Genomic DNA, 17,417 nt, shown 5'->3' with positions numbered 1-17,417 from the left:
ACAGTTTCCAGCACTGATAATAAATCAGCATATTAGTATGATTTCTGAAGGATCATGTGACACTGAAGACTGGAGTAATGATGCTGAAAATCCAGCTTTGCATCACAGGAATAAATTACATTTTAATGTATATTAAAATAGAAAAATGTTATTTTACATCGTAATAATATTTCACAATAATAATTAGTTTCTTGTATTTAAATAAATAAATAAATGTGGCCTTGATGAGCACAAGAAACTCCTTTAAAAAATATTAAAAATCGTTCTGATCCCAAACTTTTGAGCTGTAGTGTGTGTATATATAAGTTCATTGGTTTTATTGCCTGATTCAGTGTCAGCACACAAATTGACGATTGTAAATGGATTTACATGGACAGAACGAAAAAGGGACTCTTATTTTGTTTTTCTGGGCGAACAGAAAACAGCTACTGCGCATGCGTCCTCACATCAGCAGAGCTGCTGTGAAGGACCAGACGCGGCTCTGGATCTTTTCATTTTACCCTGTTTTACAGGTACAAGGACGAAAATTCACAGAGAAACCATTAAAAAGTCAATTGTTAGCACTGCTACCATACGTTGTGTTCGTAAACTTTTCTTCAGAAGTAGTTTTGAGAAGTTGTTTTACTTATGTATGATGTTCACGCTAACGGGAGAAAAGGTGATTTAAATATGCTCCAGTGGTCGTTATACTACACGATTCCAGCTATAAAACGTTTATTTGTTCACATTATTAGAGTTAATACATAACGTTAAATGCCTCTTTGATCGGAAAACACGAGAAACCTGTGAATCTGTAGAATAGATCCATCATAAATTCACTCCTATAAACAGCAATAGCTTTAAGAAGCAAGTATAGTTAAATAAAAGCATCTTTGCAGTTAATATGATGTATAAAGTAAACACTATCTCATTTTGTTGGTGAACACAAATAGCCTATTAATATAAAAGGGCTCTATTTATAATTTAAATGTTAACTAAAGAAGGTAAAACGAAGATATGAGACAAAAGTTGTGATAACATTTGCTTTATTTTGATTGATTTATTTGGTCACCCTAATGTTGTGTAATAAGAAAGAAACGAATGCTATATGTAATGCTTTAAAAGCAATTGACTTAGTTGACTGATTGTGCATTAAAGTGCCAAAAATTATGGATTTTTGAAAAAGATCTGAAAGTGCATCTTGTATAAAGTTATTATCTCTCAAAAGAAAGAGTCGACTTGGAGTCATTGAAACGAGTCATTTTAAAATGAATCTTCAGCCGTTTCAAGATGACCTCAAAATGAAACATTAGCATATTTATGCCCGCCCACTTGTTGAAGACTTGAACCCCTCCCTGAAACACTGCAGCTGATTCCTGTTGATAGCAGCATGTCTCGAAGACGCTGTGGTCTGCACTGTGAGGGTAAATCTGCTTTTTTTTCACTGCCAAAGGACGAGGCTGTGAAGAGTCAATGGTTAAAGTTCATGTATAAAACAATACCAAAGCAGTATAGCCCCAATCTTGTGTTGTGTCGCCGTCACTTTACTGATGACTGCTTCAGCAACCTAAATGCATACAACGCAGGATTCGCAAGCCGGTTGTTATTGAAGGAAGGATCAGTACCCAGTTTATTTGTACCAGCTTCTCCCTCCTCCGAATCCCAACCTGTAAGTATGAATAAAAATATTTGCTATCGTGTTCTCCGTAGCATGCAAAATACGTATTTAGTTGTGTGTCGTTGTTGTTACTTGGTGTTATGATAAAGAATAGAGCTATACGTTTGTTTACAAACTGCAGTACTTTATCGATACGTTTCTGCGTTGGGCTAAAGCAAGGCCTGCAATTTTTCCTCAACTTATCACTTTGATAATCATTACAAAAACAACATGTGTGTTATTTTATGAAGTCTTTTCTGTTGACGCCAAATGTCATTTGAAAAAATTTTTCTTTTAGAGTACATTGCAGCAGATCATTCCACGTGGAGTTATATGTTTCGATGTGGCTTGTCAGACCGACTATCCGCAAACTGTTTGTGTGATGACACAAACTGATGATTTGCCCAAAAAATCTGTCGGCGCACAACTGTCCTTCACTACACTAAAAGACACACACATTCAGAGTACAGGTATACATTTAAGAAATGTTGTAGTTATTGTTCTTTTGGTTTTAATAGCACTTTATAAAGCCCATCTTTGTATTACCAACAAGCTATCAGAATTGTATGTTGCTTTCTTAAGGCTCACAGGCAACGGTTGATTGTGTGACTGTTGGCACAATAACAACATCAACCTCCTATATAAAGACTCCTTGTTTCAGACCACCCAAAATACCTCATCTGGAGTTGGAAGAGTCAGACATACAATTTGAGACTGAACCGCATGACTCAACTTTTAACCCAGGCGACTCTACCGTTTCACACGAATCTGAAATGTCGTGAGTAATACACATCTATAAGTTCAATATGCTACTAAGAAGTTTTATCTGACAATATTACCAAAAATAATTTATTTATTAGGTTTGGGCAAAGGCACACATATGGAGACGCAAAATACATTGTTTTTGAAACGTGTTTGCGTGAGCTGTTTACCACGTGTCCCATTTGCAAATCAAAGTCTGATGTGGAGCTACACAGGATGGGCACTTATGTTGCATTCAGCCAGCTTTGCCCCAAGTGCATGTACAACAGGAAATGGCAGAGCCAGCCTATAGTTGGAAGTACACCCATCGGAAACCTTCTCTTATCAGCAGCGACTTATTTTACTGGAGGATCATTCATCCAACTACAAAAGGTAGGCCCGTAGTAAATTATAAACTAATGCAATATACAGTCGGGTCCATAAATATTGGGACATCGACACAATTCTAAAATTTTTGGCTCTATACACCACCACAATGGATTTCAAATGAAACGCAAACTGTTGTAATTCCTACACCGTTCACCTGATTTGGATGTAAATACCCTCAAATTAAAGCTGACAGTCTGCAGTTAAAGCACATTGTGGTGGTGTATAGAGCCAAAAATGTTAGAATTGTGTCGATGTCCTAATATTTATGGACCTGACTGTAAGTTTATATTTTTCATAATATCAAAATTGTTTATATTCTTTATAAATACACGTTTAATGTTCCACATTCAAAGATTTGCAAGGCCATGGAGTTACACATTTACCAGTACGACACATTCCGGAGACATTGCAGGAATTTCTTGGAGCCAGCAATTGTACATAAGTGGAAAAGTGAACAGCGAAACATTATACAGAAGTTACAAGACCGAGGAAAGATTGCTGTAGCTGGAGATATGCGTGCAGACTCCCCAGGTAAGACACAAGTTTGTCAGTAGTAAGTAGAGAATTATTTTGTTGATATCATTGTATATGTGAAAAAATTATATCATCACATTTTGAAGCATAGTTACGTTCTCATCTTTTTGTTTTTTGTAGGGCATTCAGCAAAATATGGAAGCTACACGGTAATGGACATGCACAGCAATACTATTGTGGACCTCCAGCTTGTTCAGGTGTGTAACCTTAATAGACTAGAGAACATGATTGAGTGACAAAAGCATATCACTTATTTGTATAAAAAAAAAAACCCTGATATTATGCTGTATACATAGAGCAATGAGGTTGGTGGTAGCTACCACATGGAGAAGGAAGGCCTAAAGAGATGTCTGGATCTGCTGGAGTCTACTGGTGTAGAAGTGGATTACATTGTCACCGACCGTCATCCACAGATCCAGAAGTATCTCAGGGAACGCAGCATAAAACTCAGTTCTATGATGTGTGGCACTTCGAGAAAGGTGACCTGCTAACCACATAATTTACAGAGTGAAGTGACCATTATATGCATTTCCATTAACTTATCGATTCATTTGTGTACATCAGCTTTGTCTAAGAAACTACAGAAACTGACTAAAAACAAGGACTGTGGATTGCTGAGGAAGTGGCAGCGTAGCATCAGAAATCATGTTTACTGGTGCGCCACTTCCTCCACTAAAGGACCAGAGAAGGTGGCTAAGTGGACTTCACTGGTCAACCACCTCCAGAATGTGCACACTCACGACAATCCCATCTTTCCCAAGTGTGAACATCCACTTACAGAATCAAAGGACCCAAATAAATGGTTTCAACGAGGTACTTGTTATAAAAAAAAGTTTGTCTCTGTTACATTTTTTGAGTAAAGTGTTGTCTCTTTAATATTACATCCAACAATATTTATTATTGAATAAATTGGCGAGTTACTTTCTTGAAAAGCAAGTTTTACTATTACTGACAATAGCTTGTAATAATGCAGGGTCACTGGTTATCCACAAAATTGAGAAAGTACTGTGCAACAAGAGAGTGTTGAAGGATGTGGAGAAGCTCAGTCATGATTTTCAGACATCTTCCCTGGAGGCATTCCGCAGCCTAATTCTACGTTTTACACCTAAAAATGTAGTGTTCCCTTTCATGGGAATGTTGTGCAGGTAATACAGCTTCAAAGAAAATTATAAAAACATATTGTAGTGCGGCTGTCATGTACTGTCTGTTTTGTTCTTGTAGACTGTACCTTGCTGTTCTTCATCATAACGAAAACGCAAACCAAGAACAAGCCACATCAACAGGACAGGTGGTGTACAAAATGGTGTTCCCGAAATCCAGAAAGGGGGAATGCACAGCACGGGCATTAAAAACGGACCCGACATATAGTAAGTAATAAAACAGATTTATTCAAACAAATAAATAAATTAACAAAATAGTATATTACATATATAATAAGTAATTGGTAATGTCCCTTTTTTTCTTACAGATTATGTTGACGAGCTACTGAAGCTCGTCTTTGACGAAGTTATTATGGACCCCTCTCCATTTGTGGATGAAATGAAGGCAATCCCCATTCCCACGCCCCTTTGTGCAGAGTATGACAGACCGTCAAAGGAGGAAGCGATTGCCCATCATGTTTCAAGATTCAATCAAGAGGTGGTCGGAAGCCAACGTAATGACCAGCCGGATCTGGAAACTCACGGCGACAATGCAGGATGGAATGACAACACGGACACTCCGACCTAAGTAGACCCAGCACCAACTGACAAAGCTGCGGTATGCAAGATGGCGGAACTGCCTAAAATTTAAGACAACCTTTTAACTCTGTGTGACCAAATAAAACATGTTTGTAAATAAAGATTGTTTGAGTTACATATCTTGTTCATATTTCATCATTTACGTGTTCTAGTTATGTCATTTAAAAAAATGTGATTATTGGTATGGTTTATCAGACTAGACTTACTCCTCTGATGTTCTGGCTGTAGTCGCTTCTATAGATGTTCTGCAGAGTATATGGATTTAGACCATTTGGTTCAAAGCCTGGATGGAGTACCATATATGTAGGTGGGACTGGAATCTGGTTCATTCTTCTTGAATCCTAAAGTGAAAAAGTGTGTGTCAAAACTATCCAGAACAAGTTGCTATAATAATATATGGTAACACTTTATTTTGATGGTCCCTTTTGAACATTGTTGACACTAAGTAATGTTTCAACTACATGTCAACAAACTCTCATAAGAGTATTAGTTGACTGTCTGCTTCATATCTACTAACTGTTGGTCTCCCAACAGATATTCTACTGACTATAAGTAACTTTGCAAGAACATGTCAACTTATTCTAACCCTAACCCTACCAGTCAACTAATACACTACTAACACTCTAATGAGAGTCAGTAGAAATGTAGGTGCAACATTACTTAGTCAATAGAATGTATTAAAGGGACCATCAAAATAAAGTGAAACCTAATATATATTAGCGTACATACATAATATATGTATATGAATCATTCCACAAAACAGTACGATTTGGACTTGCACATTTTTCGATTTTTTACCAAAAAATATTACTTTTCTGAACACCCCACAGCATTAATGACATAATTATCTTCCTGAAAAACATTCAATATACATGCTTATGTTTGTCACTTTTTATATATGTTAATGTGATTAGTTGTTGTAGTTATCTTATTTTAACACGTCTTTGAAATGGGAGCATCCAGGCTAATAAAAAAGAGGGTGTGTTTCCAACTAGGTCTAGGGGAGTATGGGTGAAAACTTGATATTGCGGCTCCACAATCACTACTGTGCAGACTTTGGCACCAAATGATGTCTCCAGTGCAAGATTTTGGCTTCAGTTATCCACAGTAGAAAGAAGCTGGGACGTGTTGTCCATCTTTTTCTTACCATCCATGGCAGGGGTGTCAAACTCAGTTCCTGGAAGGCGGCAGCCCTGCAGTTTTTTGTTCCAACCCTGCTCCAACACACAAACCATGTAGTTTTCAAATAAGCCTGAAGCCTGTTTAATTAGGGTTGGCAGTCCGACCCCCCAAGTGCCACCTCTGCGTGGGCGCGACCCAGGCAGAAGACGCACGATTCGTGGCCATCAGATGGTTCGATTGGCTCTACGCAGGAGAGGCAATCGCAAGAGGTCATCTTTATCCGTCCGAAGCTCACCGGAACACAGCAGGGGAAGAGAAGGCGTGTCCGCTGCAGCGTGTAGATCACGGTGAGTAGAAGATTTCTTGATAGGCTTCTTGCTGAAGGAAAAAATACTGAATGGATGACGTACAAGCACTGCCTTATATAGAGTGGGATCCCGCTCATATTTCGCGCACTTGAACGTCATTGACCAGTTTTACTGGCGTGATTCAATAAGGCTTCAGTAGTATTCGAGGAAAAGGTATTTCCCATAGAAATGTAGAGTGACCGAATTGAAGGGGAACTCTTGACACCCTTGATCCATGGCGACAACAGTACATTTAGCATATTCCGTGGGTAGGAATTATTTAAATGAGTGACATGAGAGATCACACTATCTGTAAAAAGCATTGTAGTCCAAACGAGCTGTTTGCTATAGTATTCCCTTCAGAACACTATATCTATATCCCTTCATAGTGGATTTGAGCTTTGTAACCTTGCAGATCTATTTTTAGAATTAATCAGCAACATCACACATTAACAAAAGTTGAAAACGTGAAAAAAAAAAAAAAAAAAACATAATAGGACCCTTTAACTGTCCTATCATTAAATTAAAGCTGCAGTCCGTAACTTTTTTGTTAAAAATGATCCAAAATCAATATTTGAGGAAGTATATAACCAACCAGTGTTCAAAACTATCGCCTTACTTTAGTCTGATTTACAATGGTTAATTTATAATAATGCTTTCTCATTTGAGTGGTACGGGTAGGTTTTCAGTGGAAATTCGAGCATGAGTCATTACATCATAAAGAAGTTGTCCTGGTTAGTAGGCTATCGCATGTGAGGATGCTGCAGGTGATGGAACGTTTATAGCCTTTTCTCACAGCAGCTGGAATAATTACATTGATCATTTTGATGGCGGATTGTAATCCAGAAAGTATTATGCGTTTATGAAACATATGTGACTGAAATTAAATTATTCCAGTTTTAAATGTGCCTGGGATTACACAGGATTTGTATTTGAAAGAAAACTAGTTCAAAGGAAGAATAATTAGCTTTTTGGGTTATAAGAATTTCTTAATATGAAATTATGGTATGACAATTAGACTGTACAGAAATTTACACATTAATACACACTATACTCATAATCAGGCAATGCTGATGTTGTTAACTAACAATTTGAGAACAAAGTATAACAATAAAAATAATTTGCACGGTTTGATGTGACATGAGCTAATCGATCATTAGATTTAATCACCATTGGTAGCGCGATTTATTGTAATGCTTTTTTCCTCAGTTGGTCAGAACAAATGTGGCAGACTTGTTACTTACTTGTTCAGATGATAACATCCGGTGAAAATTCTTATTTGGGTCATATATTCCAAGACGTAGGCAAGAATCTGTGATTCCTAAGTACAGTATCCACACAGGTGCGGTGACTGACTGCCACACATTCACCTCAAAACATTAGATTCATCCGTGCTGAACCCACGTAATGAAAATAATTCCGCAAGTAACTGCTATTGCAGGTTTCAAACAGAGATGGCGACAAAGAGGCAAAACTTACGTACTGCAGCTTTAATATTATAAACACATTATTATTACAGTATTCATTATCACCTAAGCCAGGTGTCTCCAACATTGCCCACCAAGTATGCTATATAATTAGGTGAATTGTAATCCATGATTTTTTTATTCTTATTTGTAACTACATAAAATGAGAAAAAGAACTATGGTAGCATTGGTAAATGGTAAAATCATAATTTGTGACCCTGGACCACAAAACCAGTCTCAAGTCGCTGGGGTATATTTGTAGCAATAGCCAACAATACATTGTATGGTTCAAAATGATTGATTTTTCTTTTATGCCAAAAATCATTAGGATATTAAGTAAAGAACATGTACCATGAAGATATTTTGTATCAAATAGTTGTATCTCGGCCAAATATTGTCCTATTCTAACAAACCATACATCAATGGAAAGCTTATTCATTCAGTTTCAGATAAACTTTCGTGATGAACCAGTCAACTTTTGACTGGTTTTGTGGTCCAGTGTCACACATATGTAATTAGAATAATATTTTATCATTTCATTGGACAGGCATTTTAACAGTAGGGGGCAATAAACATAACATTTCTCAAGAGCAATTTTTGAAGGGGACAGAAATAATACAGCCAAAATTGTACTTGTAAGGATAGATATGTGTATAAACAGCATGTGCACATAGCATGGATACCGTGTTTAAATATGAGTTTGGTTCGTAGGTTCACCACTAGGTCATATTATAATTATTAAATCATTTTGCATCCTCCACATAATATTTTAGTTTTTGTCTGGGACTTAGAACGTCTCTTATTTAGATATTCATCCACAGCGAGCCCACTGATCTGCCACTTAACATCATATCGAGCAAAACCCAACATATCAGTAGATCTACAATATTATCCTAACATCGGTTCACACACAGGTTTATCGCTGTGTTAGTTGTGGCGGGTGACTTACTATCCAACAAGCCACGGTATTAAACAAGCTAAGCTGGGTAACCTTATAATTGCTATTATTAAAAAAAATACATCGGATATCATCATTTTTTTGTCATGACTAATTTATTAATGATCCAGAATCACTTATTAGATTATTTTCATCACTTTAATCTGTATTAAAGAGAGAGAATCAGTCAGAAGCTCTTCTGAGCGCCCAGTTAGAGAGCTTGAGAAATTCCTCCACATCCCTCTCCAATGTCTGACCACTCTGCCGCAGACACCAAAGCCTGTCTTCAGCCATTGTCATTTTGTTAGGTCACGTTCACTGGAGCTTCTTCAAATATAATCTCTTTTAATGAAAAGAACATCAGGGAACTTGGAGCACTGGGGTACGACAAACAATACCGGACGTGGGAGACAGGGGTACACAGGGGTTAAGAACACTAGGAAATCAAACGAGGAAGAACTGAAACAGGTGAGGAGTAATTAAACACAGACGGAGACTAATGAACTAATAACAAAGACAGGAACACATCGGGAACAAAATACAAGACCAACACAAGTCTGACAAGACCCACCTCTGAATTGTGGCATTCATTCTTTCTAACAGTCCATTAATTTGTGGATAAGGTGAGCATAGGCTTCTTTTAATGTTGAGAATTTCGCGCACACTTTTGTTAATCTGCAATCATAAGGGAACATTTCAAAAATATATTTATATAAGTAATATTTAATTTCTCAACAACAGTGAATTTCTGCCTAGGACTGAATGAAGTATTTACAGCATTGACAAATTATTTCCCCTGGTCAGTAAGTATCCTTTTGGTGGCTTCGAACTGATGGACAAATTTAAAGGTAGGGTAGGCGCTTTCGGAAAGGCGCGCGATAGCAAGCTAGCTTTGAAAGCAAGACCCCCACCCTCCCTGCATAATCACTTTGTAAAGCCACACCTCCAAAACACAAGAATACGTATCAAATACATATGTTGACAGGCAGGCAGGACAGCCTATCGTGATGTTCGGACCGACCACTCTGATTGTACGAACATTTTATGGTCCTATGCCTTCCACAGACGATACGAATACATATAAATAAACTTATCCCACTTAACCTAGTGATTGCTATCAGGATGTGAGGAGACTTTCAACCAGCATAACAAAAAAAATGTTTTTGTACCAAATCACCTATCCTGCCTTTAACGATGCATTGTGTCACTTCCTTGGCTGCCTTTGATGTCAAAGTGTAAGCCTGGGGCCATTTTGTGAAGTAATCGATCATCACGCATATATATTGATGTCCATATGCTTGGTTTTGTGGTCCAGGGTCACATGTAGACGCATGTTACGTTTCTCGTGGATTATTCTGTGAGTTCAGGTGATGGTGGGCTGATGGCATAAATAAGGTGAAAAAATGATTAATTATGGTTAATGATGAATCAAATGGTTAAAGGCAGCCTGTACAGCTGTTATTGTTTTGATTCATATCAGTATTTGAAATGCTGTATGTGGAATAATAATCACACAATGTAAAACAGCTTTAATATATATATATATATATATATATATGTGTGTGTGTATTTATAATTTATGTAAGTTAATGTTACATTTGGCTGTCTTATATGGTGTGGAAGATTTATGCTTGAATAGACTTAATGAGAAAGACAATGTAAAGTATCTTAAGAAGGAGACACAATGAAAAAATCCTCATCCTCAGAGCTCAGTCATATGTCACCATTTACCCGCCCTCATGTCATTCCAAACCCATAAGACTTTGAAAGTTCTGTTTTTTGAGTTCCTCAAAACTGCACATTTTTTAATTTTTATTTTTAGTTCATCAAATTTAGGTAAATTCACCTGACTTGTTTTTCCAAATAAGTGAGACATCCAAAATATGCAGTGTCGGGAGGCTCTTGGAGCAGTGTTGATACACAGATAAAGACTGTCAGATAGATAGATGTTCGAATGGACAAAAATAAAATTTACTCACTTCTATGGTGTGCCCTTGGAGGCTGAGGTTTCCTCAGAAAAAAAATCTTCTTCAGCAGTTATGTCGGGAGAAGGTGGACAGAGGGCTTTTGGGCAGATCTCTGTCTCCTCTGAGATGTCTTCTGGAATTATCTTAAATTTCAGTGTTCCAGGGCCAACGTACAAATACACCTGACCATATGTATTTGATTAGTGTGTATTCTTGAACAATGTAGCTCCTGCCCTCTTCAAATTTGGAGGTAAACCCTTCTTTTTATTCAGATAAACAGTTGCACTGATCATCTCTATTTTTAATTTTGCTATTTCAAATTTTTTCCCTTCATTGTGTTGGTAAGGGCTCGTCGGCTTAGTCAGGTTGCTACACACTTGCACCATAAAAGTGCTGGAGTAGAAATTGCCATGTTGCCATGCTGAGGAAGAGAAAATACAGTAATGTTAAACATTACACAATATTAATATGCAAGGTTAAACTTATAGAAATATAAGAATATTAATGTCAAATTAATTAAAACTAAGTTACTTAGATTAAATTAAAGAGAAAAATGGAAAAACAATAAACAAACTTAACCAATGTGCCTTTTCAAAATGTAATCAAAATGAGTTAATTTACTGCCACACTCTGAAGTGGATCTAGTGATTCCTGACTTTTAGCTGAATCCAGGCATTCCACGGTAAGCACGCATCTGTGAACATGCCTGACTTTTAGTTTCAGCTGTACCAAGTCATTAATGGTGCCTGCATAGAAATGAGCTGGTAAAATATAGTCGTCCGGCCCACTTTGGAGAAGGATGAGCGTATCATTTTTCTGACACCACAATTATTTCAAGCTCTTCCTCCAGGATCTCCCTCTCAATAATCTGAAAAAAAAAAAAATCAATTCACATATAGGGTAAAGGTTAGTGTTATGTTAGATTGTTACCAACAGAGATGCTTTGTAACCAATGTAATGAACAGAGATTGAGCGAGAAAGCATAACATATCAATGTTAGAGGCAAGAAGACAAAAAAAAGAAGCATTCTCAGCTTCCTGCTTCCCCACTGTAAATATTTTTTGTTATTTTACAGATTTATTTCCTTCTCCATGTCAAACTTCTAAAATGTCAGTAAATAGGCACCTGTGCTCTGGTCATCCTGGCCACTTCTACCTGGGAAATGACACACAGGTGAGGACAATACCTGAGTGTTACTCAGTCCTGATCCAGGAATCCCTCCACACTGAATATTTCAAGTGTTTCTCGAATATTTCTCCTCAAAATGTATTCCCAATCAAGATTAATTCACCTAAATTGCGTATGTCATATAAGGTTCTTAGGGGACTCCAGGACTGTTATTGAGAAACACTAGTACAATAGGGGCTTTTGCATTGCATTAGTTATAGGAGCTAATTTAGTTCCCCCAAAAAGAGTTCGTATGATTCAAATTGTTCCCAGTTACTGCAGGGTGAACATTCCAATAACTACGCCCACCAATAGTTGAACGAACAATGAAAATGTTTTTCCAGTGGAAAAAAAGCCCCTTACAGCTTACGGTTGCCTATAGTAAGTAAATCAGGATAACTGGACTAGATATTCAATTATGCTTTTAAAATCACTCGCTTTTTCAGTCTGCCCCTGGAGACTCTGGTAGCTCCTGTTTGAGAAGATGTCCTCTTCTTCACCAGTCCTACGTGCTGAAGGTGGACAGAGGACCTCTTTAGCTGCTCTTTTGGCCTCCTCTGTTATGGACAGTGGAGTTGTCATAAATTTCATCGTTGCTTGATTAACAATGACCATGGACATTTTCAGGAGCCACTGTTTTACCTTATAAACATTACAGAGAGGCATGTGTGAGATAGATATACACAGGAGAGTGACATTTAACCCTTAGTATATGTATTTATTTGAATGCATGTTAATCTATGTTTTGTGTTAGACCATCTGCACTTTGTTCAACTGCTGTATGCTGATATCAAATCTAAGATGCAGGTTATTCAACTGCAGTTGAAAAGTTTCAGAACTTCTTCCTTTTCATTTAAATTTCTAGTATTACAAGAATAATGTTCATGAACACTTTACCAAATGCAGTAATGTAACACTACAATACACAACAATTTAAAACACAGCTGTACAGAACTGTATAAACAGACAAACATTAACGGCCAGTGGCTACCGTAATTAAATAAAATGGAGCAACTTGCCTCAAAAATAGAACTTCATTTCAGCAAAGGTGTGTTGTTCAGCATTATTAGTAGCACTGCAAAGAGAGTGCTGTTCAGAGCACTTAATGTATGCAATGAGGAACTGCAATCGAATCAGTCAGGTTTACCTCTTAACAATCTGTGCTGTAGATGTGGACACAATTGAAAAAGTATTGCCACATTGCTGAAATGGTCATAAAACAATCCTCCCCTCTCTAATGTGCATTTTAAGATGCTGATAAATTCAACATGACATGTTAATGCAAATGAGGTCAATGACATACAGTGGTGTGAAAAAGTGTTGGCCCCCTTCCTGATTTTTTTTATTTCCTCAACACAGGAAGTTCCTGAGGTTTGCTTTCGGGGGCAAAGCGTACCAATATCGGGTTCTTCCTTTCGGCCTTGCACTCTCACCCCACACGTTTACCAAGTGTATGGATGCTGCTCTGATTCCACTGAGACTCCAGGGCATCCGCATACTCAATTACATCGACAATTGGTTGATACTAGCTCAATCAGAGCAGGTAGCGGTTTGACATCGAGATGTCGTTCTCACCCACGTGAAACGTTTGGGGTTAAGACTAAATGCAAAGAAAAGTGTGTTTTCACTAGTACAGAGGACCACTTACCAAGGCGTAGTGTGGGATTTGACCATGATGCAGGCATGTCTGTCTCGAGCTTGGATGGAGTTGATCCTCACGGCAGTCAAGAGAGTAAGAGAAGGGCAGTCACTCACTGTCATACAGTTTCAACGTGATATTGTTTGGCCTGCTGTACATGACTCAGGTGGCTCAGGACCAAAGGGTTTTCCCCGAGGGTCAACCCATCCCGCATGATCAAGGTCACTCGGCTAGGCTTACGGGCCTTAGACATGTGGAAGAAACCTTGGTTCCTGTCACAAGGGTCCGTGTTGGGGGCTCCGTTTCGTTATGTAACGCTGACGACGGACGCCTCCCTCACAGGCTGGGCAGCGGTCGCGAGTGGCCGCTCCACCCAGGGTCTGTGGGAAGGTCCCCATCTCATGTGGCAAATAAATTGCCTGGAAATGCTGGCCGTATTTCTAGCTTTGAAGTTGGTCCAAAATGCAGCAGCTAGAGTCCTTACTAGAACCAGGAAGTATGACCATATTAGCCCGGTTCTGTCAACACTGCACTGGCTCCCTATCAAACATCGGATAGATTTTAAAATCTTGTTAATTACTTATAAAGCCCTGAATGACTTAGCTCCTCTGTACTTGACCGAGCTCTTATCACATTATAGTCCTCCACGTCCGCTGCGTTCTCAAAATTCTGGCCGTTTGATAATACCTAGAATATCAAAATCAACTGCGGGCGGCAGATCCTTTTCCTATTTAGCGCCCAAACTCTGGAACAATCTACCTAACACTGTTCGGGAGGCAGACACACTCTGTCAGTTTAAATCTAGATTAAAGACCCATCTCTTTATCCTGGCTTACACATAACACACTAATACACTTCTATTATTCAAATCCGTTAAAGGATTGTTAGGCTGCATTAATTAGATCAACCAGAACCGGGAACACTCCCCATAACACACGATGTACTCGTTACATCGTAAGTAGAATGGCATCTACGCTAATATTTGTGTTTCTTTCTTATTCTGTTTCTCAGTCCATATCCGATCAGATGGTGGATCAGCACCAAGAGATGATGTCTACAGCCCTGATCGTCAGCGGACATAAATTTAAATTATAATAAACAAACAAATATATATGATAAAAATACACAGAGAAACAATAAATGTATTAAACTATACATTACAATTATAGCAAATGAATAAGTCATGTAAATGAAAAACTTCAAATAATGAATAAAACACAAATATAACAAATACATTCAATTATAAATTAAAATGCTCCATCGGGACAAGACCATGGGAATCAGATAAGCCCTTTACACAATCTGACATGGCTGCGGTTGGAATTGAACTGCGGGTTTCGTCTGGTCAGAGGAGAACTGGCCCCCGACTGAGCCTGGTTTCTCCCAAGGTTTTTTTTTTCTCCATTCTGTCACAGAGGGAGTTTTGGTTCCTTGCCGCTGTCGCCTCTGGCTTGCTCAGTTGGGGACACTTAATTTCTAGCAATTATCGTCGATTTGATTGCACAGATACTATTTAAACTAAACTGAGCTAGACAATGACATCTCTGAATTCAATAATGAAATGCCTTTAACTGAAAATTGAGTGTTTAATCTTATCATTATACATTACTGACACTCTATCCTCCAATTTGATACTGTTAAGTGCTTTGACACAATCTGTGTTGTTAAAAGCGCTATATGAATAAAGATGACTTGACTTGACTTGACTCAGTGAGTCCAAAACCAGCGAGAGCATCTAGAGAAAGACTAAAAGACAATGAGGATATGATTTAGAGTGCACAGTTCTGCTGTCTTGACATACGAGCCGTTAACAATGGAGTCAATGTGAGTGTCCCACTTCAAGTCCTGAGAGATGGTGGTGTAAAATGTGTTATTAACCACCCAGCCTTTTGAATGGTAAAAAAAAAAAAAAAAAAACGGCAAGTAAATAAAATAAGTACCACGAGAGCAATTCGAAAGCATCAGGAGCGTCTGCTCTCTGTAGCTCTCGCTGTACTTTGATGTCACACACCGATCGGCTTCAAGTCGAACACAACTCTTAGTAGGGGCCATGCTCGGTGGCTCGATTGTGTCATCGAGTCATGATTTGGCCCCGCCCAAAAAATCCTGATCACGAAAATGGTGAAAAACTGTTTACCGATCTAACTCCACAATTAAGTACTACATGGTCCACAATCGTCTTCTCAGAATTGAGTTTACATGGACTTTAATCTCCTGTCTGTAAGCAGACTCGTCACCATCCTGAATGAGGCCAATAAGTTTGGTGTCGTCTGCGAACTTCAGGAGCTTGACAGAGGGGTCTTTAGATGTGCAGTTGTTGGTGTTGATGTTGCAGAACAATAATGCAGTCCCATATTGACTGCATCATCCACAGACCTGTTTGCTCTGTAGGCAAACTGAAGAAGATCCAGCAAGGATCCAGTAATGTCCTTCAGGTAGGCCAGCACCAGTTTTTCAAATGACTTCATGACCATAGACGTTAGAGCCATAGGCCTGTAGTAATTTAGTCCTGTAATTTCTTTGGGACGGGGGATGATGGTGGAGCGTTTGAAACGTGAAGGGACTTCGCACAGCTCCAGTGATCTGTTGAAAATCTGTGTGAAGATGGGGGCCAGCTGGTCAGCACAGGATTTCAGACAGACTGATGTAACACAATCTGGGCCTGGTGCTTTTTTTCCTCTTCTGCTTCCGGAAGACCTGGCACACATCGTCTTCACTGATCTGAGGTACAGGTTTGGGGGAGAGGGGGGTTGCGTGGAGAGGTGTTCAAGGCGGGTGTGGGGTGTTTTTTACAACAGTTGCAGGCTGTAAATTAGTGGTGCTTGTTACCTCCTTGTTCCATGTAGTTACAGGGTAAATACAACATTTGCAGGCTTTAATTTAAAGCGGTGCTTGTTCTCCCCTTATTCCATGTAGTTACAGGCTACAACAAATTGCTCTGAAATGATTGTTTATACAATAGGACATAAATACATTAAATATCAGGTAATATATCAATAAACATGGTGGACTATTCAAATATTGTTTGAAATTTACTATAGGCCTGCTGCTGGGTTAAATTAAAATCACACATAATATGACAACAGTAACAACACAGGCAACAGATAATAAAAGAAACATTTATTACACCAGTTCAGAAAAAAGCAAGGCAACTCCATACTTATACAGCTTATACAGTTAAACCAAACTCTTTTGAAAAGCTTCTTTAAGAACAAATTTAAGATTTTGTTCAATTTGTTCATGTTTTTCACCCACTGACGAAGTTAAACTATTATGGCCAAACCATCATGCCAATAAACACACAGTAATAATTAAACTGTGTATTATAGTGTACTGACAGGATTTTACCATCTTTGATTTTACCATTTTGATCCACGTCCTCAAGCACCATTTTGACTAGTTCACAGTTTCCGGTTTCAATTGCTGCTCAATGTAGTGAGAACATACTCGGACAAAACCCTCCAGTTTTAAAAGAACACATTCCAGTCATTTTCAAAAATCTCTCTCCTCTTCGCTTCGATTAGTTTACTTGTATTTCCGACATATTACTGTCATGAGCGCCGCACACACCGACTCGATCGTCTCAAGCGCTATTCCAGCTGTTTCCAGTTCACGCTCACCGCATTCACTGGTCCAGTTTCAAACAAACACAATCCAGACAGTTTCAAAGTTGTCCCTCATCTGTGCTTCGATTAGTTTTCTCCTATTTTCCACACGTTCCCACCTTAAGCA

At 38.4% G+C, this 17,417-nt stretch overlaps 1 protein-coding gene across 2 annotated transcripts; it reads left to right on the top strand.

Annotated features, from left to right (window-relative positions):
- The first annotated feature begins 392 nt into the window (after positions 1-392).
- On the top strand, positions 393-7,003 carry LOC131535869 (uncharacterized). Of its 2 annotated transcripts, XM_058768381.1 has the most exons (8): positions 393-1,648; positions 1,935-2,106; positions 2,219-2,414; positions 2,497-2,770; positions 3,121-3,298; positions 3,422-3,498; positions 3,598-3,780; positions 3,866-4,020. In XM_058768381.1, the coding sequence occupies exons 1-8, from the start codon at positions 1,370-1,372 to the stop codon at positions 3,890-3,892; spliced, it is 1,386 nt and encodes a 461-aa protein (XP_058624364.1). In that variant the 5' UTR covers positions 393-1,369; the 3' UTR covers positions 3,893-4,020. The 2 variants fall into 2 exon arrangements, with proteins under 2 accessions (XP_058624364.1, XP_058624365.1); XM_058768382.1 differs by lacking the exons at positions 393-1,648; positions 1,935-2,106; positions 2,219-2,414; positions 2,497-2,770 and adding exons at positions 4,275-4,446; positions 4,523-4,668; positions 4,770-7,003 and having other exon boundaries at positions 3,238-3,298; positions 3,866-4,114.
- Positions 7,004-17,417: the final 10,414 nt, after the last annotated feature.

This window comes from Onychostoma macrolepis, chromosome 03, assembly GCF_012432095.1.
Source record: "Onychostoma macrolepis isolate SWU-2019 chromosome 03, ASM1243209v1, whole genome shotgun sequence".
NCBI lineage: Eukaryota > Metazoa > Chordata > Actinopteri > Cypriniformes > Cyprinidae > Onychostoma > Onychostoma macrolepis.
Note: the sequence above shows the minus strand (reverse complement) of the source record. Positions and strands in the feature narration are given on the sequence as shown.